This window comes from Podarcis tiliguerta (assembly GCF_965153285.1).
Source record: "Podarcis tiliguerta genome assembly, chromosome: 10".
Classification (NCBI taxonomy): domain Eukaryota; kingdom Metazoa; phylum Chordata; class Lepidosauria; order Squamata; family Lacertidae; genus Podarcis; species Podarcis tiliguerta.
In genome coordinates, this window is record NC_139543.1 from 24,796,877 (window position 1) to 24,821,120 (window position 24,244).

The following is a 24,244-nucleotide window of genomic DNA, read 5'->3' on the forward strand; positions in this document are numbered from 1 at the left end:
GACTAAAACTTATGCATTTAAAGTTAGTGGCTTACTTCTTATTCTATGATCTCGCTGTCTCCCTGGACCTGTCTACACTACAAACTTAAACCACTTTATAGTCATTTCCTGTTCCCAGGGAATGGTAAGGGTCATAGTTCTGTGATATAGGTAGGTGCAGGTGTGTACGAAAAGGTTGGGGAGGAGAAATGGTATGCTGGGGATCTCTAAGAGAATTTTCAACACTGGACCAAACTGCAGTTTGACCAAGATCTTTTGGGAAAGCCAAAGCAGTTAAAGTTGCCTAAAAACATTTTAATTTGTAATGATGATATACCCTGATTCCACTCCTCTTTACTTATAACCTTTTGGAGTCCCATTGAATGTAAGCAAGATAATGTTCATATCTACACAGATGAATGTTAACTAATTTCCCAGAATAATTTCAAACATAAATGGTAATAAAAAGGATAGAATTCACAAGATAAGCTACTAAGCCAACAGAAAATATTTCAGTAGAAAACCTTTATCATTAACTTCCATCATTTCAAGTGAAAAACTCTGATCACTTACAGTAGCTCTTCACAGCACTATTATTTATTTAAGAATTTGCTATTTCACCAACAATGATGTTCCCAGGGAAACTTATGTTATTCTTTAGTGTCAAAAAAATAAAGCACTAATTTATTTGGTGGGTGGATTTCTTTCAAAAGATTTTAGTTGCTAAGTGAAATGCTTACCCCTTACAGGAATTTTCCAAATTTTAAGGCAGAGTTTTGCGAAGTAGTTAAACGAGGCAGAGCAAGAAGGGTTAAAAACTCCCAGTTTGTATGAATTCCAGTATTGACGGTCGGTATTAGATACAGCATGCATTTATGGAAAGGATTAGTTTTACTGTAACCTTGAAATTACATTCAAATTATTAATACTTCTAAATACATTTTTCTTTTCTTTTAGACAGGTTATCTCCTGAAAGGCGCCCAACTCTTCTGCTACCCACTGGAAGTACAAGTAGCAAAACAGAGCTAAGAGGAAACACCCTTTTGCTGGAGTGCATTGCAGAAGGATTGTGAGTTGACATTTGAAACATGCAACGTAAATGCGTTCTCACGTCTTTACACTAAGCACATCTCACGTCTATATCTTTACGCTGTTTTCCTTTTGCAGTATTATTATGTTTAAATGTTTGATTGTTGATTAATTTGGCAGTGTGCACACACAGAGAAAGGGAGACAGCTGAGATGCTTGCTCTTTCCCTTCTCTTTCTCACAGCTATTTCACAATTTGTTGTTTCCTTGTCCAACCAATAGAAGACAGACTTTCCCCAGAATTTCCAGAGACTGTATAAGGGAATACTGTACCTCTTTGCTCTAATTTACAAAGTTGTCTTGAGTGTGCCTTCATAAATCAGACATTCAAGCAGCAGTAAGGTTTTTATTCTTCCTCTTCCCCACAATACAAGGGTCTTAGCAGAGACTCTGGGGTAAAACCCATCAGTTCAAAGGTCCAACACCTGCCAAACAACGCTTTGGCATGCACAGGAGATAATTCCATAACCTGCTTGCTTTTATAGATCACTGATTGCTTCTATACCTCCTACAACTGTCATTCACTTGTAGTGTTCACTCTTTCTGTCATTCCTTTCCTGCCCTATCAGCATGGGCTGTGCTCAGCAAATATTTAGCAAATTTGTTTTCCTTTTGTACCAGTGACAGGTAGTGAATTTTAGTGCAAGAATCCTAAATGTCAGCCTTTTATAAAAGAGATATTCTAAATGTACATATTCTGCTTATCTCTACCTCTTTTATCCATTGTCTATCTTCCAAGAATGAGTTAGTCTTTTTCTTTTTCTTTTTTAAGTTACGTATTATTTTTGGCTGTATCTGTAAAATTTGCTGATTACCTATCTGTCCATAGCAACATAAAGCCCACTGTGGAAATTGGAAGGGAATTCTGTCAGCACTGATGGGAACCTGAAGCTTATAGCTTGCTTCCAATCTCTGGATCATGAGAGTTGGAATATTGTGCTCCTTCTGCCAATCACTTTAATCTCAACTGCTGTTGCTTTGTTTGTTTTTCATCAGACCTACGCCACTTATTCGCTGGATTAAAGAAGGCGGTGAGCTTCCTGCCAACAGAACTTTTTTGGATAATTTTCATAAAACCCTCAAAATAATAGACATTTCTGAAGCTGACTCTGGAAAATATAAATGCATTGCATCAAATCTTTTGGGTTCCGCTCACCATGTTATAACAGTCACTGTCAAAGGTAAAACTTTTCTTAACATAGCATGTAAATTTTTTAGTTCAAAGGGGTGGCATCAGATGGGTTTTACCACATGAAAGGTTTGTCTGAACTGGATTTCTACACTGAAACCCATCCACATGTCGAAATGAGAAATGTACTATGGTATATTAACTATACCTTGCTATGTATGTTTACAGCACTTCATGGTGGCCAATACTGTAATGCCATTGACCTCACACAGTGTGGTAAAGCTCTCCCAGCACACAGAAAAAGTCTTGTATATCCTAAAGACATTTTGGAATCCGCTAATTGAGGCAGTTTCTCATCAGTCTCATGTCTAATCACCAAAAATTCTCCTTCAGCAGAATTTCAAGTCTGCCAAAATCAGTACAATGAGGACAAATGGGTAGTGGATCAGATTGTACCTGATTCAGTCTGATCTTTGGACAACTTGTAACCCCAGCATGGGTAGAGGACAATCCTCTCAGAGGCTGATAGATCCAGAATCTTTCTTAAATTTTCTGGGAGATTTTTCTCTCAGAGTTCTGCTGAGGCCCTTGTTTTCCTACCTCATTATTATTGTTTTAGTATTGTATAATATATTTTAACTGATTTTATTGTATACTGTATGCTGCCTTTGGGGGGGGGGGAAAGCATTTGCAAAAACAACTAACACATCTATTTAAGTAAATGAATAACAAAATCACTTGGATGCAGTTATTCACGGTTGGGAGGGGATTAGCAGAAGATTTATCTGCTGATTTTTTAAAATTATTATTTCTCTCGGCACCCCTAGCCATAGCCTACCCCTTTCAGAGAGGGTACCTCGATCCTCAGAAGGGGCTTTCTGGAGGTGGCAGAGAAAATTACCTTCTGCCAACCCATTCCCCATTGGATACAATCAAATACTGTACTATGTTAATATATAAAGTGGAATAACGATATTATATGCAATATACAGCCCAGTAGACTTGTTACAAGAAGTCTGCAAGTGAAGATTTTACTGATTAACTTATTTCAATGTGACATTCAGACCTCCTTCCTGATCTTAAGTATTGGCTTCATCTACCGTTTCCTCATGTTGCTGTCCCTAAATTCCATCAGCTACCTTTGCTCTGGGCTCCTTGACTCTACTCCTTCTGATTTCTTTGTGGGCTACAGTACTCTTAACAAAATACCCCCAAAACCTTTGTCTATACTAGGTTCTCTGCAAGTTTTAATTATCCCATCCAAATAGACAATGTTCCCTTCTCTCTCAGGGTGTGCACTGCAAACATTCTATCAACTTTGTTCCCTAGACAGCCAGAATTTTGCCACCATAACTAATTGAGTCAATCTGTGTAATATTGTATTCCACCACGCACACACAATAAAAGATATACAGATGGTTGTTTTGTTCCCTTTAAATTCAGCTGCACCTTACTGGATAAGAGAGCCCACAAACCTTGTATTATCTCCTGGAGAAAGTGGCTCCTTGATCTGCAGAGCTAATGGCAAACCCAAACCCAGTATAAGCTGGTTAGCGAATGGAGTTCCTATCGCAAGTAAGATCTGTTTTTACTCTCTTCAGAACAATGTGATGCAAAGTTTTTAACTGCTGTCTCTGTTCCAGGAGAGGTGAAAGCCATGAGGCTTTGCAGGATTCGGCTTCCATTTAGGGGAAAGGAAGGGGAGAGAGAAATAAACAAGGAATAAAGGACTTGGGCTTTGTTTATATGGGTTGTTTGCATGGAATCTGCTTTTATAGACAGTTGTGTATTATATGGGGATACAAATCTTGCTTGCTTGTTTGTTTGGGGATTATATGGTTAACTCCATAACTCTAGAGTTAACTAGCTCAAAAGAGAAGGTGGGAGAGTTATCTGAGTATGTGAGAGAAGGCTTGTCTGAAATTAAAAAAAACAACCCAAAATTTCCTGTCACCTGCAATCTGTTGGGCAGAGCCCATGTTGTGGAGGGGGCAGGTAGCCAGAGGCTATTCCTTGGAGGACTGCCTTTGGGGCAGGCACTTCAAGGTGTGACTCTGGAGACATCAAATTAGCAAGGCGGACCTACTAGAACTCTCTGGAGTACAATAGAAGAATGTAAGTTTGTAACCTTAGGGAATGTATTTAGAGACTGCAAAGGAGGGTTGTGTTTAACCATTTGTTTGTTCTTTTGCTTCACTGGGAATATGTTGTCTTTCAGCAACTTTCCCATGCAATGCCTTTTCCTAGAAGAACTCCTTATTTTTGTCTTGGTAAACTTTAGATTTCATTTCATAGACCTGTTGCAGCCTTGTTTTTAACACTCCCACGCCTAGGAGCAATAAACTACCCTACCTTTGCAGAAAAAAAACCAGGGAAGTTTTTAGGCTGATTGATAACTGGCAGCCTTGTAGAAAGAATTCCTCATTATCAGGTGGCAGCAAGTTCTAAAGTTGAGGATGGGTGGCCAGGCGGAGGGGTGCTTTCGGCTGTGGCTGAATTTGCCTTTCCCAAGTGGCACAGATTCCTTCGCTCTACTGAAGTAGGTTGCCATTCATACCCTTCTGAAGATTCCATTCCTTTCCCTTTCAAGTTTCTAAGCAACAACATCATTCAGGAACTCTGGATGAGGCGGCTTTAACTTGTGCCAGGCAAGTCCTCAAGTGAAACAGTTCATTAGAGAAAGTGGACAAGAAATAGACTGGCCAGGTGTGGGGGGGGGGAGCACTTAATAAGCTCTGCTTGCAGAAAATATCTCTCCTACCCAACGATTAAAGGTCCATACAGAAGCACTGTTCTGCACTCTTTTTCACATAGCATAACAACCTACAGAACAGGTAGAACCTCTACAAGAGGATTTGTAATCTTATATTTCTGTATAGAAGTGCTGAGTCATATTTTGGCCTTGCCAGGAGTTCTGGAAAGAGGTATGGTGTGCTGGAACAATAATTTGTTAAAATACCATTTAGATAAAGCACATGAATTTTACTATTTGTATTCTGTGGCTAGAATAATGTTCGTTATCTTCCCATGAGGGCAAGGTTCTTTGAAGTGAAGTGCATAGGGATCAGCTACCTTTGATTTTACACACATTAAAGTATTTTTTGTGACTTTTGCGGCTTTTTTTCTTCAATGAAGGAAGATGTAGTACAAAGGAATCATTTCAAATAAAATACCAAGATTTAAATTTCAAAGCTGTTTACTCCCTATAGGCCTTGCTAACAATGATCTGTTTTTATTTTCTAGTTTTTAAAAAATGCAGACTAGAAATGCTCAGGACTTTATTTTATTTAGATTATGGGGTTAACATCCCCTGCTTTTTTGGACAACATAATATATTTGTGAATTGAATGACCTTGTACTAACATCTACAGTTTTGTGGCTCTTGTGGAAACAAGATGTACAGAACAATGCTAAATTATATGATGTGTGGGAGTAAAGTTGCTGATCATCTGCCTATCATCCTGTCAAGGACTGGAACCAGGGAATTAGCTCCAAGCTGATGTTCTTGAGGGTCTTGATCCTATGGCTTCCTGAAATAATGCAGGGGCTTTGAACCTGGTACATCCAAGGCCCATCTGCCCTGATCCTCTCACATCCTATTTCGAGGCCTAGCATTAGCAGCTGCTGGTGAAAACAACACTGATCTATGCCCACAGATCTTTCAATGACGGATATGCCATTCCCCGTAAAGTTCCTGGGCATCAGCAGAGGGCTATCTCCTTCGTTTCTTATCCTCATTTCTCCAGGAGATCTGGTGGCTTGCATTGCATTCTTAGGCATCATGTTGTTTCAGTATAGTTGATTTGTAGTTTATAATGCTTTTCTTGGGGGGGGGAGTGCTCATTTGGATGTTTGAGTAAAATTATATGAATTTTTGTCACATTCTTGTATATTTTGCCTCTTAAATATTCCAGTGGAGGGGCTATATTGGTAGCATTAATGCATAATTTAACCTCAATTTTTCATTGTGGAAGGAAGGAAAATAAGTAATTCCAGTTAGATCTACAGTCTACTTTTGATACTATTGTTTTGTCGCATTTGCATTTTTCATACTCTCTCCTTTTCTTCAGGTCCTTTTTGCTATAACTTATCCTTTGTTCTTTTGGTAGAAGATGTGCCTCTACTTGAGTTTCCTTGATGTTTTACTGTATATTACTGTATCTCGCAAGAATTTTCAATCCTATCTCTGAACCTCTCATTACTTTTTGTTAATAACAACTGAATAAATAGGAATATTTTGGCATCTCTGAACATTTTTTAATACTCCTTCCTATTTTTGCTAGTTGCTCCTGAAGATCCTAGCAGAAATGTTGACGGCGATACAGTTATTTTCACTGATGTACAAGAAAGGTCAAGTGCTGTTTATCAATGTAACGCCTCTAATGAATATGGATATTTATTGGCAAATGCATTTGTGAATGTTTTAGGTAAGACCACATTTTCTTTTGGGGGAAAACCCCCTAGTAATAATGCTGTATAGTTGTGTGATTTCCCATTTGTGCAATCCTATACGTGTTTACTCAGAAATAATATTTTAGCATTCATTAAAGCATACATAAATTAGTATATTAAAAATCAGTTAAAAACAAACTTACCTCTTCTACTACATTGAACTCAACACCAAACACAAGCCCAAATAAGAATGTCTTACAGCACAATACTATGTATGTTTACTCAAGAGATATGTCTGGGTGTGTTCAATGGCTACAGTAAGGATAGACTCATACCAGAAAGTACATAGGGAAACATTTTTCACCCCCTCTCATAATACTGGAATTCGGGATCAACAAATGAAGCTGAATGTTGCAAGATCTGGGACAAAATGAAGTACTTATTCCCACAGTGCACAGTTAAACTACAATATTTCCTCCTAGTATTTCTAGTGAGGGACACCGAATGATTTAAAAGAGGATTAGATAAATTACTGGAGGATTGGGTTATCATTGGCTGCTAGTCATAATGGCCAACCGCTGTTGGAGACAGTATACCTCTGAATAACAGGTGCAGGTTGCATAGAAATATATCCACTGGAGAATCAGTACAATACGTACTTCACTTTTTTTGTCATACGAATTTTCAAAAGGGGCAGATAATTATATGTTTCACAAAAGCTGCAAATGTCTGCTCTAAGAATGCTATTCATCTCAATTAAGCTAATGAGAGAATGAATTAATAAGGTTGTGTCAGAAACTCTCCAAATCACATTCATTTAGGACCTTTTCTTGATACAGTGGAACGTCATGTTACGTACTGTCCCTCTTGCAAATGCTGCGGGTTACGAGCTCCGCTAACCCGGAAGTAGATACTCCCAGTTGAGACCTTTGCCCCAGGATGCAAGCAGAAGTCGTTCACCGGCAGCGTGGCAGCAGCAGAAGGTGCCATTAGTGAAAGTGTGCCTCCTGTTATGAGCAGTTTCAGGTTGAGAACGGACCTCCGGAACGAATTAAATTTGTAACCGGAGGTACCACTGTATACATCGTTTTTGTTCTCGGTCCTCTTTTTTGTTTGAAAAACAAATACAAAATTGTTCACCTTAGGTTTTATATTTTTTCTAACAAGCAGTAACAAATAAAAAGAAAAGGTGTAGTAGGAGAAAAACTATAAGTATGAAATAACATCCGATTTACAAAAAGGTTTAAAATGGAGCTTGCAGAATCCACAAAAAACTATGTGTTTCCTACAAAGAAATGCAAAACTTTTGATTCCTGAGCATGCTAAAGCTATCAAATATTAGCGCTAGGGAAGGCAGCAGTGTTTTTATCGCAGGTATTTCCTTTCTACATTGTACTAAATATCAGGTCTAGAATGTTAATCAGGATGTGGATTTATTAGCTGAAGTCTTGAAACTTATTTTGTTCAAAATTGTTGCATAATAAGAAAGGGAAGAAATTGAGAAAAATGTTTCTATTTTTCTTTATTACATATTTTTATTTAAAATACTTGTCTCCCTTTTTTCTAAACAAATGCATCCAAAGGAATTCAGTTTCAATAATTCCTTTCTTTTAGCTGAGCCACCAAGAATACTCACTCCTCATAATGAACTCTATCAAGTCATTGCAAACAAACCTGCCCTTCTGGACTGTGCTTTTTTCGGATCACCTGTGCCTGAAATTGAATGGTAAGTTAATGATGATGTAAAAAGCTTAAAAGATGTTCTGTTCCATTCACAAAGCGTGTTCTCCAATAAATGAGAGCACTTGTTGCGGTGTGGGCCACCGGGCCAGGCCTGTTGTTGCCAGGCTGGTTAATAGTTATTGCCTGGCATTTGTGATTGGAAACCCGGGTTGCTGGGGCAAATTATATGTTGCAAATTGGGTGGGTGGGACCATAGTCTTTAAATATTGGTGCACTCTGGTTTCTCTTTCTCTTTGCAGAGTGCATCGGATCACCCGCCCACCCGCCCTCTTTTCCGGTTGACCTTGCTTTGCCTGTCATGGGGGTCGTCTGCCTTGGCGCAGGGGCCTAGTAGGAATTTTGCCATTTGGTGATTGGCTGTGCCATTTGGTTTTTGCCTACTACTCTGCAATTCGTCACAACTTGTAAGGTTTCGGTTAGGCATTGGTTATAATATGCTGGTGGTGGAGGGGTCTGAACAGGCGGTGCCTGCCCCTCCTACTGCGCTGAAGGGAATTCTGTTAAAGGAATCCTGGGGCTTGCCATGTTTTCGTCCAATCCCTGTCATGGGACCAGGGCCGCCCAATCCCTGTCATGGGAATCCTTGTCATAGGACCGGGCAATCCTTGTCATAGGATTATGGCAAGCTTTCGGGGAGCTGCTGGGGAGAGCGGCGTGGGTCCGACGCTTAGCTCAGGTGACCCCCCAGTTTGACTTTCTCTTCTACTGGCTACCGATCGGACCTCGGGATGCCAGTTCTGTCCCAGGCGGGGGGACAGATAGTCATAACCAATGTCTAAACAACCACTCACTGATTTTGTATTTTAATAAAGTTGTGGCCAAAATAGTGCCCAAAAACCAAAACTAAATTACGTGTTATGTGTGAAGTTATTTGAGGGGTGGCCTGGGGACCTACACGCGCAACAGTTTTTTTAAGCAAATAATTTTGGAAATTTGTAAAATAGAAAACTGTTTTTTCTCATTTTCATTTGCAAACCTTTTTCTTACTTAGGGAAGCAACATTAGTATATTTGCTTATTTCCCCATTTTCAACATAATGCATCCTTTCTTTCACTAGTCAGGACAAAATTAAATGATCTGTTAAATGCATGATCGTATTTAACAGGTTTTTAAAAATGTATTCTTCCTTTTAAATACCCGTTTCAGAATGGGGATCAGGTTGGGGACCCTTGTCACCCCCCCAAAAAAAATATTCCATTTGCCCGCCCTCCCCAAGTGCTAGTCCCTATGGGATTATTATTTTTTTGGAACTCTGCCATACAGAATAGAATACTGAGGGCCATTTAGTCCAACTGCCTGCAATGCAGGAATCTTTTGCCCAACGTGGGGCTGAAACCCACAACCCTAAGATTAAGAACCTTTTTCTCTATCAGCTGAGCTATCCTATTTCACTCTGCAGACATGGGCTTGTTTCTAATTGGTGGAAGCAGTTTTTCAAAAGTAAAAACTAGGCTATGTCAAATCCATCACAACAATCATACTTTGGCCGTTGGAATCTCCTCGTTGAATATTAGTATATTCTAACCCTAGTATTTACAAGCCATGAACTTACTGGTACTGGTCTGATGTATAAAGATGTATTTATTTAAAGAAACTCATTTTCACCCAATGATGTTTGAATAAATGCATAACATGATTCTGTTTTCAACACTTAGGTTTAAAGGCGTGAAAGGTAGCATTCTCCAAGGAAATCAGTATGTTTTCCATAAAAATGGAACCTTGGAAATTCCTGAAGCCCAGAAGGATAGTGCTGGCACGTATACCTGTGTCGCAAGAAATAAACTAGGGAAGGTACAAAACGAAGTTCAATTAGAAATCAAGGGTAAGAAATCATGCCTCATGCCACTCTTCTAATCACAATTCCCTAAAGAATTTCCAGCTGTTACATAGCTTAATAGTAATTTTATGTTTCAGAGCCAACAATGATTATTAAGCAGCCTGAATACAAAGTTGTACAAAGAACTGGGCAGGTTTCCTTTGAATGTACAATTAAACATGATGCAACCTTAGTACCAACAATTACGTGGTTGAAGGACGGCGCTGAATTGCCAAATGATGAAAGGTATGTACATCATTTTCTCTTTCACCATTTCTTTTCAAAGCATTAAAACCCAGTTATTTATGCATTTCATAGAAGAAGTACAATTTTCCTTACATGATATTTCTAATGGGACAACATACTTTAATGCGCCCTATAAGACTTAAGGGGATTTGGTCATTCTAGCATTACTTGGTTACTATATTTGCAAGGTAGTGCACAAAGTGCACACATTTTGTGGAGGGGTTTCCCATAGGGTTTATTTCAGTCCCGTGTGACTTACAAGCCACCAGTCATGTATTGTGGTCTTCCCGTTGCTCAAGGAAGGTGGCAAAAACAGAAAGTTTGTTGGATAGCAATATTGTGGATCACAAATTTCGCAGGGTATCATATTTTGGCTGACACAGAAAAATAAGACATAAAGAGAAGAGATAAAAGGGGTAGACTATGTATGAAAATGTGGTTGCCACCTTCCCTGTCATAGGAATGCATGCAAACAGGTGTTTGACAGCTTTGCAGTCTGCTACATGCATACAGAGGCAGTTATATGATCTGCAATATTCATGTCCTTAAATAAATTTAGACAAGACTCAAATTTTGGTTTGGTTTTTGGCAGAATTTAGACCACAACTTTATTGATTACAGCAGGTGAGTGGTTGCATAGGCTCTGGTTCAACTAGCTCCCTGCACCATCGCAGGTAGCACTGACCCAGGGCCCCAGCATAGGTGAGCCTAGGGTGAACACCTGGATAAGTGGAAAGCTGGGAACAGGCTATCTCCACCACCCAAATGCCCCCCTGGACTCAAGCACAGGCACAACCCCCTCTCAGGGGTTGACCAAACCATCGAGTCCCTGGATTCCTTAACGGAATACCCTTCACATAGGGATGGTGAGAGCATTCTCCCATCCCTATCACCTGAACCAGAGCCTATTCACAACCTTACAAGTTGTGACAATTTGCTACATGGCAGGCAAAACCCAAATGGCACCAGCCAATCAGCCAGCTGGGAAAAATTCCTGCCGTGCCCCTGTCCCATTGACAGACGACAAACGACGGCATAGCAAGTTCAAGCACACAGCCATAAATATAGGGAGAGGTGGGCGGGTGTTCCAATGCACACACCGAAAGAAGAAGCTCTGGGTCACTTGCATAGGTATATATAGGTCCCTTGATCCGTTTACCTTGTGTCCCATTGGCCTGATTAAACCCAGCATCAAAGGACCTACCAATTGGGTGTTTTGGCTATTCAATCAAACCTGCCCACAACACAGGGTTTGGTTGCCAGGTCTCACCACAACACGTGACCTCTTTAAGAGGAGGACCCGATTTATTACAGCTGTTTGGAAAGGTATATAAATCAGATTGCTGAATGGGACTCCTAACTCAATTGTAACTGAATATTTGAGTTCCAACTCAAATTCCCAAGTTCCGACCAAGATTCCCTGTACACTTTGTGGAACATGGAATTGTTTGGACCTACCCTTTTGCATTCATGGAGTTTTCCTCTTCACTGAAAAAGGTGGTGCCATTGTGAACAGGCAGCTTTGTGTATATAGACATCAGAACTTCTGTGCCCTCTTCCACTCGCTCCACTAGGTGTATGCAGATTCTGGAGAGAGCCGAACCATGAATCCAGTTTAAGGCAATGCAACACACTATGTAAGCCAAATTGTGACTTAGCTCAATGCAGCTGCAAAATGTTTTGGCAGGAGCAAAGTGTCTGTGATCTCCTGTCCTGAAGGAAAGGAGATTGATTTGGCCTAACATTATGTGGCACTAGGGACTCCAAATAGACATGCATTAGAGGCTGTTCTGTAAATTTTTGAAGCTACTGAATCATAACCAATTATTTTAAATTTAGCATAGATGGATTAGGTAATACATTTTTCAACCACAGTAATTATATACTAATTATATTTAAGAAGTACTATACTCTTGTTCCTGCTTCTACTACACTATATTTTTTGAAGATGCAGGCAATATTTAGTGGGTTGATATGTGACCTAAATGTAGTTTATTTACTGCATGAAGGATACTTGCTCAATATTAGCAGCCAGACTAGATAATCTTGAAGTATTTTTCAGTATTGATATTAAGATTTAACTGTATTTTGTTGCAATATATATTTATAATCCTATACACCAATGGAGTGACTAAATGTATTGTAATTGCAGGTTTATTGTCGGTAAACACAACTTGACCATTATGAATGTCACTGATAAAGATGGTGGAGCATATACTTGCATAGCTAATACTACTCTGGACAGTGTTTCTGCAAGTGCTGTGCTCACTGTTGTTGGTAAGATTTATTTTAACTTATGATTACGACTGTGATAAATCTACTATCTATTATTGAGTTTCAGCTAATGGTAGGGTTGCCATATGTCCGGATTTTTCTGGACACATCCAGGAATCAGGCCGGAAAGCGTTGTCCAGACAGATTTTCATCAAATCAGCAAAATGTCCAGATATACCCGAATGTATGGCAAGGGGATTAATAAATTAAAAGAAATCATTTTAAAATTAAAAAAGGCAAAAAACTTTGGGGAATATGACAAGCCTAGTCATGGGGTACTATAGATTGTTCTGGAAAATGAAGACAATAAGTTAAGTTACTTCATTTCTCCACAAATTTAGTTGGATTTCATGTGTGTGCGCAGCACGCACACGCACATTACATTCTTGATAACTTTTAGCCTTGTCCTATAGGGCTCTATCCAGAGAAGCATGAGCATAAATTTATGTTGCCACATATACCCCTGAAAAGCCACGCCTGAAGGTCATGGAACCCTTGAGAATGGTGTGGGATGGAATGCAAGGAGCTTCAGTGATAGGAGGAAATGAGTGGAAATCAGACAGACTCGGTTTATGTGGAGAGAAACTCTGCTTGCACAAGGAAATCCTCCTCAGATTCCATAACACTCTACTGGAGCTCCTTGCAACCCATAATAAGTTGCTCTTGAGGGTCCTCATGCCACAAGTGGGCACAGTGGAGCTACAGTGGGGGAAAGGTGTAGGAAAGCCTTCTAATGTAAGTCTCCTTATGCTCAGACATACCTGGATCCAACCTATTTTATTTGTAGATTAACTTTATTTTTAATGCCTTTTATTGTTTATACTGGTAATAAGCATGCACACTTTGCAGATGCTTTGGCAGCACTGCACACATATTTGAGAAGGGAAGAAGGGCCCAAAATTTAGTTCCCACATGATTGAAAAGGTTTTTTAAAACTGGCTGTATGAGCCACAGAGACATGATCCAGCACAGATAAATACGCATCTCTGAATGTTCAATGTGTGGCTTTTCTCTGCAATCTCTGTTTTCATACATGGATCCTCTATACCTGATTCTACCATGGATTGCCCTAGCAATATTAGGCTTTTGTCTATAACCTCATTCATATCCCAGCTTTTTCTGCTTGTTGAATTAGAAAAAAAAAATCAATGTCTGCCTATGGCTGTTAAAGGGGGGGGGGGGGAACGGACGACTTTCCTTAATCCATCTCAGGGACTGGGGTTGAGGCTGTAGAAACCCTTTTTGCCTTAATCCATTGTATATTTACTTTCCAGTCTGCTTATATTATTTATAGATGGCTATCAAAGACCAGCAAGTTGCACAGAAACACTTATTCCTATCTGTGTACCTGGGTGTGGGCTAATTTGCCTGTTGCATGGGGAAATAAAACTAATACACACAGATCCACCTGCTAAGCAGTCTTGTTCTGCCAAGCTACGAACTAAGCAGGGAAGGTGCACTGTGCACAAACACACACACACATACACATGTGTGCCACTGTTATGGTTGTGATTTCCTGCATTGTGAAATGAACTAGGAAGGAAACAAGGAAGTTACAGTGAGCTAGTAAAAAAAGTTACCTTACGGTTCAATATAAGTTAAGCAAGACCTTTTTGTTAGTCATTGGCTTATTCATGAATAACCCTACAGTATCCAGGCTTTGTTTTAGTTTATCACCTATTTGCAAGAAGTTGCTTATGTCTCAGAACAATGGATATCATCAGTTTTACTTGCTATAGTTTTCAGCTTGACCCCTAATCAGTGCATGATTAGAAATTAATACTTATCCATATAGAAGTAACTTTGTGTCATAATATTCAGCCATTTTAATAGTAACTTACTTGTACAGTTCAATTTCTTTTCCGGCTACTAACACTGACTATATACTTTATATTAATATCCTTTTTCAGCTCCTCCAACAGCCCCACCTGTTGTTTACGGTAAACTAATAAAAAAAAGTCTTGTTTGTGTCATGCACCAAATGTTCCTAACCTTTCTGCCTATTTCAAGCTCAGATATTCTCTTTCCCCCCCGTTTCATTACATTTTACAAACTTACTTTGGATCTGATGATAATTTAGTATTGTGTTACCATTCTTTTGAGCTAAATGCTTGAACTGTTTCATTATTATGATTTAATACAGCCTGTGATCAAGACCAATATTTCTAATAACCGAGTAAACATTTTATCCAAAATTGTATTCAACATACCTCTTTAAGTACACATATTTTTATCATTAAAATTTGCCTTAATACTTCTCCATCCCCACAAATCATTTACATTTTCTCCACCAGATAATGTTTAATATTCCTTTTGACCTTTTCAATGGGCTTTTGGATATGTTTGGCTTATTCCTGAGCTTAGATATGAAGAACAGCGAAATGGATACAAGTCTGAAGTTAAGTCAACAGCTAAGTGCAAGGCCTTAGACTGATGAAAATTAAAACATGAAGCTGTGCTGGGAATTAACTACTTGTTTTCATCCTTGGCCAGGGGGCTAGCACAAGTCTTGGGTAGACTCTGCCCTCATCTTTTCTTTACTCCCAAAACTTTAAAGATGCTTTGCTGCTGCATCTTCAATGGGTTTTACAGGTCCACCTTTCCTGAGCTTGGCAGAGTTTCAGCAGTTACGTCTAAACGTGGTCTGAATGTTCTCTTCCAAGACCTTTCAGCTCAAAATTTAGGGGGACGATTTTCACCTATTTTCACCACCACAAAGTTTTGACAGTGGTGCTCCTCAATCCCATGGAGGTGGTGCTGCATCTGGGGGCAGAGCATATTTTAATTCTCAGAAATCCCCTGGGAATAACCTGCTAGGGGACACATTAGTTTGGAAGGAAATGTCTTGACCTTAAAATCTCACCCAACAACCAGCAAGATCCTTGCCATGTAGGGGGAGAAAGACTCTGCCTGTTTTGATTTCCCTTCCAGATGTGAGATAAGACAAGTAAGAAAAATCCTTCAACAAAGCTGCAGGAATGATTCAAAGTCCCATTTCCACAAATCACCAGAAACACCACATATGCAAACTTGGGAAAAAAAACCTAAGTTTAATATATTTATGTCTTGCCTCTCCACCCAAAGAATCCTCAGGAGGGTTAATAATTCAAGGTCAAAACTGACTATGGTATGTGGTCTTTAGGAGGTTTAAAACCTTTGCCCCTGCTATTTTCCCAATGCAAACCACCCCTGCCTCAGCCATCAGTTTTTGCACAAAGGAGAGAACTCTCTATTTAATTTGGGCATGGGTAGGGATTGCATATGGACCAGAGAAGCAGCAAAGGGTTAGTGCTCCCTTACCATCCAAGGTGATTCAAATTGAGCCTTACATGGTGGCAATTTGTGTAAAAACAGCAGCAGAAGCAACAACAACAATATCAGCTCCATATCTGTGCCTTTGTCTTCTAGTTTGGTCCTCAAATAATTAAAAATATATAAAATAGTGGTACATCAAAATAGAGTTAGTTCTTCAAACCATATAAATCTAGCACCAAAAGGTTAAAATGCACCCAGACCCCTAAAATCATCTTAAAAGTTCAGGAAGATAAAAATGTCAGGAGAACAAATCAGCATCAGCTGAACCTCTCTGGGGAGCAAGTTATTCACGTAGAGCCATATTTCAAATAATTTACATATCATAATTCATTATATATCATCATGGCTTCCTCCAAGGATTGGTGACAATTGTGGTTTTGGATGAATTAGAAATGCTATTCTAAGACCCCTACTCTCCTTCCCCACCCACCCCATACCAATTTTGAGGGGGGAAGTTGTGATGCCATCACAGTTAAGCCCATTCGAAATGCATATTGTCCAGAGTGAATAACTGCAGATGAATAAAAGAAAGAAGCAGTGGTGATGATAAACTATGGGCACAGTCAATAGCTGAGTTGTTGCTGCATACTAAGACAGGAAAGGGGAGGAAGAGGTTGGTGCAGTGCAAACGTGCTGGCAGGAACATTGGATTGCACCATGTCAACCACAGCCCTCTCCTTCCCAGTATACAGTAGCAACTCAGTTGAAGGATGGTCAGGTAAGTGGCATAGCCCCACTCTGCCATCTGCTACTTTTAAATGGCTTTGAATTGGCTTTGCCAGGTGAAATTATTATTATTATTATTATTATTATTATTATTAAAGAACCTTCCTAGAAAAAGAACATCAGAGTGCTTTTGATCACTGTAATTCTGAAACAGTTTTTTTTGTAAATATGTATGCTATTTATTTTCCTTTTTGTGTATGAGGAGACTTGCTTTCATATACAGTAGTTTTCTACTCATCATCATTAATCATAAACTGAAACTGCTGGCGAACCATACTACTTCTCAACTTTCCAGTTACCTTTATTTCTTAAATACAAGGCAATCTGGCACTGGAGTTCTTGTAACAATTCTTGCTTTTTCTTCTTTTTGCATTGTTTCCCAGCAAAATCGGTTATTCATTTTCATTGCAGTTGCATGCTAGTGACCACTAAATCATTTGTACATGTTGAAAGCAGTTATGGTTAGATTTTGTTTTCCTGGATAGCAACTAATTTGTGTTTATCTTTGCGCTTATTTGGCTTGCAGATCGTCCTGATCCACCTTTCGATCTGGAATTGACAGATCATCAAGAGAGAACTGTTCAGCTCACGTGGATACCGGGCAATGACAATAATAGCCCTATTACGAGTATGGTTTGCTATGTTTATTTGACTAAATTAAATTAAAAGGGGAACAATGTGTTACATTTAAAAGGGAGTGTGTTTTGTTCCCAGATTCTATGTAATTATATTTTCCATTTGCAATTTTCTTGTTAGCTGTACACTTTTGTACCATTATTGGACACTAAATAAAATAAAAAGGCACAATCCTTTAAGGCAGGGATGGGAACCTTTCTTTTCATTAAGAACTGGAGATCATGAGGCCAGGCCTTTTCTGTGACTTCTCTGTGTGTATGTGCTCACTCTCTTTCAACCATCCACATTTTTTTCTCAGCCACCCACCCCTCTGTTTGCTTTGCCAGCACAGATATCAAGTTCTTCTATTTCCTGAGAACTGAATGCCTTGAAATGTGGCCATAGTAATGGCTCATCTTAGAGGAACTGGAAGCCAAATGCTGCTTTTCTTGTTGTCTTCTTCTCATCTCATTTGTCTCTCTGTGGTCTGGCTTTTCTGTTTCTCTTCCCTTTAACCATCACCAGCCCTGATGGTGTGCAGCTGCTGCTGCCATAAACAAATGCTGCAAGCTGGGTTAGATAAGTCTATTTCTAGGACAATCTGCCAACTTTTCAGGCTATAGCATTCCTGTTTTCAAGCACATGAAAACCTCTTTTTATACAATTATCATATTTTTAAAAATACATTTATTTCTAAGAAAAGAAATGTTTGCATTGCATCCTAACCATTTTTCAGTATACAGAGATAACATATCATTACATAGTAAAACCTGTAATAATAATCATGTTGATATCATGCCATTCCTACACTAAAAGAGAACAATAAAATTATATTGACATAGATATTGTCCTCAACTCATTATAATCTGAAACATTTCCTTTTTGCTTGTTGCATGACAGAAAGTTCTCTGGTTTCTGAAGCAATCCTCTTTCATTTTATATGCAGAGTTTGTCATTGAATATGAAGATGCCATGCGTGAACCAGGGATATGGAACTACCTGACAGAAATCTCTGGGATCCTGACAACTGTACAGTTAAAGCTGTCACCATATGTTAACTATTCATTTCGTGTAATAGCTGTCAATGACATTGGAAATAGCCAACCAAGTGAAGCCTCTGAACAATACTTTACAAAAGCTGCAAGTAAATAAACGCTATCACTTACAATTATCAGCTTAGACCATAGATAGTACTGAATTATTTGGGATGGGTAAAGAGTTTACTCAAATATAAATATTTAACTTCTAGAGCCGGATGACAATCCTACTGGGGTTCAAGGGATTGGATCAGAACCTGATAATTTGGTGATCATGTGGGAGGTAAGGATATATATATACATTTTTTAAAGAGTTTGAACCCTTTCAGAATTTGAAACCAAAGAAGGTGTCCTCTTTGGGCTCCAGGGAGGGTCTCATCACAAGCTGTAGGGCAGTGGGACTTTGTTGAGGCTGTTCAGCCTCCCCACCTAACATCTGATGTGTGGGGTAGCATAGCAGCAGTTGCTTACCCACAAGTCAGCTGAGCAACCTTAAAGCCCCACTGCCCCTCTGGCTCATGAGGAGAGCCTCCTCAGTGCCTGAAGAGGGTGTCTTCTTTGAGCTCTAGGGAGGACCTTCCCATGTGCTGAAGGTTTGTTTAGGCTGCTCAGCTGCTGCACAGGAAACCTTCCCCATGCATCAGCTGAGAAGCTCACCATAGCCCAGCTACACCTCTGGCTTGCAAAGAGACCCTCTCCAGAGCCCAAAGAGGATGCTTTCTTCAGGCTCTTGGGAGGGTCTCTTCGTGAGCCACAAGGACTTTCCAGGGTGCTCCCCAGTTCCGGTTTACTGGTGTTGCACATGTGTGCAGTTGCACGCAAGTAGATCACACACAAGTGGGGAGTTGCCTGTATAAGAATAAAATTTCACTAAATTAAATAAAAAGGGGAACAATGAAACTGCCCATGAACTACAAGATTTCTGAAAGGGTTTGGTTGGAAATATCTAACTATGCAAGCAATAAGATTAATACATTTCACAGGAAGCACCTGATTAAATTGGCATATTGTGGAATTCTTCAACCCAAGGTCGTTGGTTTTATATAATTCTTGTCTTATTTTCTGTATTTGCTTAAAATGCAGTAGCTAACTATAAATATCTTCTTCTTTTTCACTTTCCATTTTAGCCCTTAAAGCATTTTCAGTCCAACGGTCCAGGGCTCCAGTACAAAGTCAGTTGGCGGCAGAAGGATGGCGACGATGATTGGACATCTGTTACAGTTGCAAATGTATCCAAATATATTGTGTCTGGTACACCAACCTTTGCTCCTTACGAGATAAAAGTGCAGGCGTTAAATGACTTGGGACCTGCTCCAGAACCAACAACAACAATTGGACATTCTGGGGAAGATTGTAAGTTGATTGATTGATTGATTTGCAATAATCCTTGCTGCGAGGGCTATACATTTATCGCAATGCACTGAAGCTTTGGTAGTAATTACATTATGGTGCAATATATAGATTCACAACCAAATTTCTAGACTTCTGAAGTGTCATGAGTGTGTGTAAGTTGCTCTAACCTGAGATTCATTGAATTTTCTCCAACAGTACCAATGGTTGCTCCAGGCAATTTGCAGGTACAAGTTGTAAACAGCACCTTAGCAAAAGTGCAATGGGATCCAGTTCTGTTAAAGTATGTCCGAGGTCATCTTCAGGGATACAAAGTAAGTTAACTATTGTAGCCTCTTAAATAATATTTACTCTTTGTTTATATTTTTGGGGTGGGAACTTATAGCTATGAGTTCTGAACTCTAAATATTAAAGCTTATCTCTTCTTATAGCAGCCTGTTTCATTTTCATCAGCCAGTATTTGATTGAAATAGCTATTCTGTCAGCTTCCATGTGATTAAAGTAACTGCTAGAGCCATTGTGCTTCACTTTCTAGAAGAAAGGCCATTAGTTCATTTCTGTCAAAAATGATTTTTAGCCTGACTGCTGATATCCTTTACCCTTAAGTGCTTCCAGAAAAGTGTGACGTGAATGGTTCTGAAAATTAATATAGCATGACTCAACCAGGGATTATTCTTTCTAGTACAACTAGCATTAGGGAAAAAATCATCAGGCTTGAATAGTTATTTTTTTCTACTGCTAATAATTGTGAATTCTACCTTCTCATACCAGCATATTAGATAAAACTTAAAACAATTCACTTTATAAATAATGTTCTGCATAAACCTGGCAGGTACTGTGTTATCAAATACTACCATCCTGCTGTGCCACTAAATCACTTCAGATTTGTTTCTGATAAACCTTTTAAAGTAATAAAAATAAAGGCAACATATATGCCGTGTAATTGTCATGGGCTAAATAAATTAAATCACACCCTGTAACCACAGATGAACATGAACAGTCTTAAAAGCATTTGATTAAAAGGATCTGTTGGTGGGGCTTATGGGCTTTACGTCCAAATAAACATGCATAGGATTGCATATATCCAAATAAGCATGTTTAGGATTTTGTATGCCTCACTAAAAGAGCCTCAGAACCCTAAATTGCATGTCAGAAACCTTTATCATAGTATGTTGCAAACCAGAGAAGCAGTAGAGAAGTATTTTTTTTAAAAAAATATATTTAATTTTTAGATTTACTATATGAAAGTGGAAAGTTTATCTGGAAGAATTAACCAGCATGTTGAAAAAAAGGCACTGTCTTTTCCTGGAAATAAGACGCATGGAATGTTGCCAGGATTGGAGCCATATAGCACTTACAAATTGAATGTTAGAGTGGTTAATGGAAAAGGAGAAGGACCAGCAACCCCTGATGAAACATTTAAAACTCCCGAAGGAGGTATGCAGTTAGAAAACAATAAAGCTACTCTATTTGCATTTAAGGTTTCCAATGCATTTTACATTCCTGAAAATCATAATCCTAGCAGTGATCACTAGGATTTCTTGAGTAAAGCATGAATCAGATTAGAATGTGGGTCTTACATTGTTCCACTGCCTAATCAGTATTACATTGTGTAAAAGGTGGAAGTAAAAGTAGGGCTCATTTACACTGGCTTGTATTTGAATTTTATTTAATTTTAGTTAATAATGATGGTGGTGGTGATGACAAGTTTGTTACTTATTATCTTTAACATGTGTCATTTTATCATCTTAAAAGTTCCGAGCGCACCCTCCTTTTTGAAGATTACCAATCCAAATCTGGATTCCCTCACTTTGGAATGGGGACCACCTTCTCACCCAAATGGTGTTGTGGTAGGATATATACTAAAGTTTCAACCAAGTGAGTAAACAGTTGTTTTTCATTTCTCAAAACACATGCTTACTGAATAGTTAATAGCAGCTTTTTAAGTTGATAATATATCTTTGTAGGGAACAGATTCAGGTAGGTAGCCGTGTTGGTCTGATGCAGTCAAAATATATAATAATAATAATAATAATAATAATAATAATAATAATAATATCCAATAGCACCTTAGAGACCAACTAAGTTTGTTCTTGGTATAAGCTTTCATATATATATATATATATATATATGCAGGTTTTGGTGTCCTCGGGTGTCTTCCCGTGTAAAAGTTGGGGTGTCTAGGCGACGTTTCGACGAGGTCTCACTCGTCATCTTCAGGCTGGTGCTTTCGGCTTCTTGTTACTGGAACAGAGCAGGATCTCAGTGTTTGAGTTCCTATAAATACTGTTGAGGAGGTGTGGTGTATAGCCTCCAATGTTCTGGGCAGAGAGGAGGTTCCCAGGCTAGTGTGCCTTTTCTTCTTTTGTTCCTTAATTACTTGAGGGATATCTTGAGTGATTTCTTGAGTGATTTCCTGAATCCCACTTAGGTGGGTCATTAGGTGTGGATTAGTTGCTAAAGCCTTCGTGTCTTGAACTCTTGAACTTTGTGAAGAGTTTTTCTGAGAAGATGGCTGTACTGCACTTGGTTGTGCTCTGGCTTGGCTTCGTGTATAGGGGCTGCACTCCCCTGCAATCCCTACACAGATCTGGCTGGCACAGGCCACAAAACCACAGCTCGCCCCTATACACGAAGCCAAGCCAGAGCACAACCAAGTGCAGTACAGCCATCTTCTCAGAAAAACTCTTCACAAAGTTCAAGAGTTCAAGACACGAAGGCTTTAGCAACTAATCCACACCTAATGACCCACCTAAGTGGGATTCAGGAAATCACTCAAGAAATCACTCAAGATATCCCTCAAGTAATTAAGGAACAAAAGAAGAAAAGGCACACTAGCCTGGGAACCTCCTCTCTGCCCAGAACATTGGAGGCTATACACCACACCTCCTCAACAGTATTTATAGGAACTCAAACACTGAGATCCTGCTCTGTTCCAGTAACAAGAAGCCGAAAGCACCAGCCTGAAGATGACGAGTGAGACCTCGTCGAAACGTCGCCTAGACACCCCAACTTTTACACGGGAAGACACCCGAGGACACCAAAACCTGCATTCCTGTACCCGTGAAAATCTACGAAAGCAAATATATATATATATATATATATATATATATATATTGTAGGGAACAGTTTATAAAAAATGCTTCAAATGGGAATGGGCCATGCTAAATCAAATCTGTCGACTTTTTAAACTTCCATTGTATTCCACTTCTGCATTCTTGGTGTCCCATTCGTATAGAAAGCAGGTTACATGATAGCACTTTTCTCTCTCTCATGCAATCTGGCATCGTGTGGTTTTGGAATGCCACCTGATGGTTGAAGGCAAAATCACTGCTCAAAATCGCTACCTCCTCCCATCAGCCTTCAGTTTTGATTCATGGCTGATTTATTTTTTTCAAAGCACTCCGCTATGCCTGTTTCAGGTTTAGGTTTTCCATGTCTGTATGGTCTGTCTGTCTGAGTTAACCTTGCCCAACCCTCCACAACTGTTGGTGTGCTTCTTCATTTAAAAATAATAATAAAGTTCTTTCCCACTCCATTCCCTTTCAGCTTGCCCCATCAAACGTTTTCTGCTTTTCCAGCATCTGTCACACTCCCTCCAATTATTATTTTTTTTAGCCTCTGTTTTCCTCCCTGCTTGCCTTGGCTACAGCCTTAGAGGCATGAAGAAGATAACACACAAATCCATGACTTTCCACGGTACCAGAGAGCAATGCTGCATAATTCAATTTTTACCTAGGGTGCTGAAAAACATACTGCTTAGTGTGCCAAAACATGTGTGCCATATGGCTACATAGAATCATAGAATTGTAGAGATGGAAGGGACCCTGAGGATCATCTAGTCCACCCCCCTGCAATGCAGGAATATGCAGCTGCCCCATACAAGGATCAAGCCTGCGATCTTGGTGTAATCAGCACCATGCTCTAACCACCTGAGCCATCCATGGTCACGTGATTAAGGGAGTTTACTAATTCAATATATGTAGTAAAATCTGGTGCAGTCCTTTTTGATGCAACAGTTATGTGCTTCCAAACAACTGCTTAACTATATTATTTGTGCTGTCTTTCAACAGTTAATAACACACATGAATTAGGCCGCTTGGAAGAGATCAGTATACCAGCCAATGAGACGAGCCTGATATTAAGCAACTTAAATTACAGCACTCGGTACAAGTTTTACTTCTACGCACAGACATCAGTTGGAGCTGGAAGTCAAATAACAGAGGAGGCAGTAACAATTATGGATGAAGGTAAGATGGGTATGTATAAAGAACGTCAACTTACATTTGAATAATTGTGCTATTTTTCTCTCTCAAAAAATAAGTGAATTTAGCTGTCTATAGTTGGAGAATTGTCTCTACGGTTTTGGTTTTCAAAGAAAATTTGGTGCTCTTGGAACTGCTGTAATGTTTATCCCTAGAAAAGCTGTGCATAATTGTTTTACAAAGGACTTGCATATGCATATAGTCACTTATATCTATTGTGTCATGCTAAACTATGCTTTTTAAATTGTCACATAGCTTTCCAGGCACCA

General features: G+C 39.2%; 1 protein-coding gene across 36 annotated transcripts in view; it reads left to right on the plus strand.

Annotated features, from left to right (window-relative positions):
* NRCAM (neuronal cell adhesion molecule) overlaps window positions 1–24,244 on the plus strand; it is a 138,045-nt gene that overhangs the window by 78,736 nt on the left and 35,065 nt on the right. For 13 of the 36 annotated variants that reach the window (XM_083399357.1, XM_083399381.1, XM_083399374.1 and 10 more), the window contains 16 exons: window positions 937–1,048; window positions 2,064–2,248; window positions 3,640–3,771; window positions 6,480–6,623; window positions 8,203–8,314; window positions 9,987–10,153; window positions 10,246–10,393; window positions 12,546–12,670; window positions 17,235–17,336; window positions 18,270–18,467; window positions 18,573–18,643; window positions 19,488–19,713; window positions 19,909–20,024; window positions 20,943–21,147; window positions 21,466–21,588; window positions 23,784–23,960. In XM_083399357.1, the coding sequence (XP_083255483.1) occupies window positions 937–1,048; window positions 2,064–2,248; window positions 3,640–3,771; window positions 6,480–6,623; window positions 8,203–8,314; window positions 9,987–10,153; window positions 10,246–10,393; window positions 12,546–12,670; window positions 17,235–17,336; window positions 18,270–18,467; window positions 18,573–18,643; window positions 19,488–19,713; window positions 19,909–20,024; window positions 20,943–21,147; window positions 21,466–21,588; window positions 23,784–23,960 (2,343 nt within the window). Of the gene's footprint in view, window positions 1–936; window positions 1,049–2,063; window positions 2,249–3,639; window positions 3,772–6,479; window positions 6,624–8,202; window positions 8,315–9,986; window positions 10,154–10,245; window positions 10,394–12,545; window positions 12,671–14,577; window positions 14,608–17,234; window positions 17,337–18,269; window positions 18,468–18,572; window positions 18,644–19,487; window positions 19,714–19,908; window positions 20,025–20,942; window positions 21,148–21,465; window positions 21,589–23,783; window positions 23,970–24,244 lie in introns of all 36 variants that reach the window. The other 23 variants (XM_083399388.1, XM_083399370.1, XM_083399390.1 and 20 more) reach the window with 3 other exon arrangements.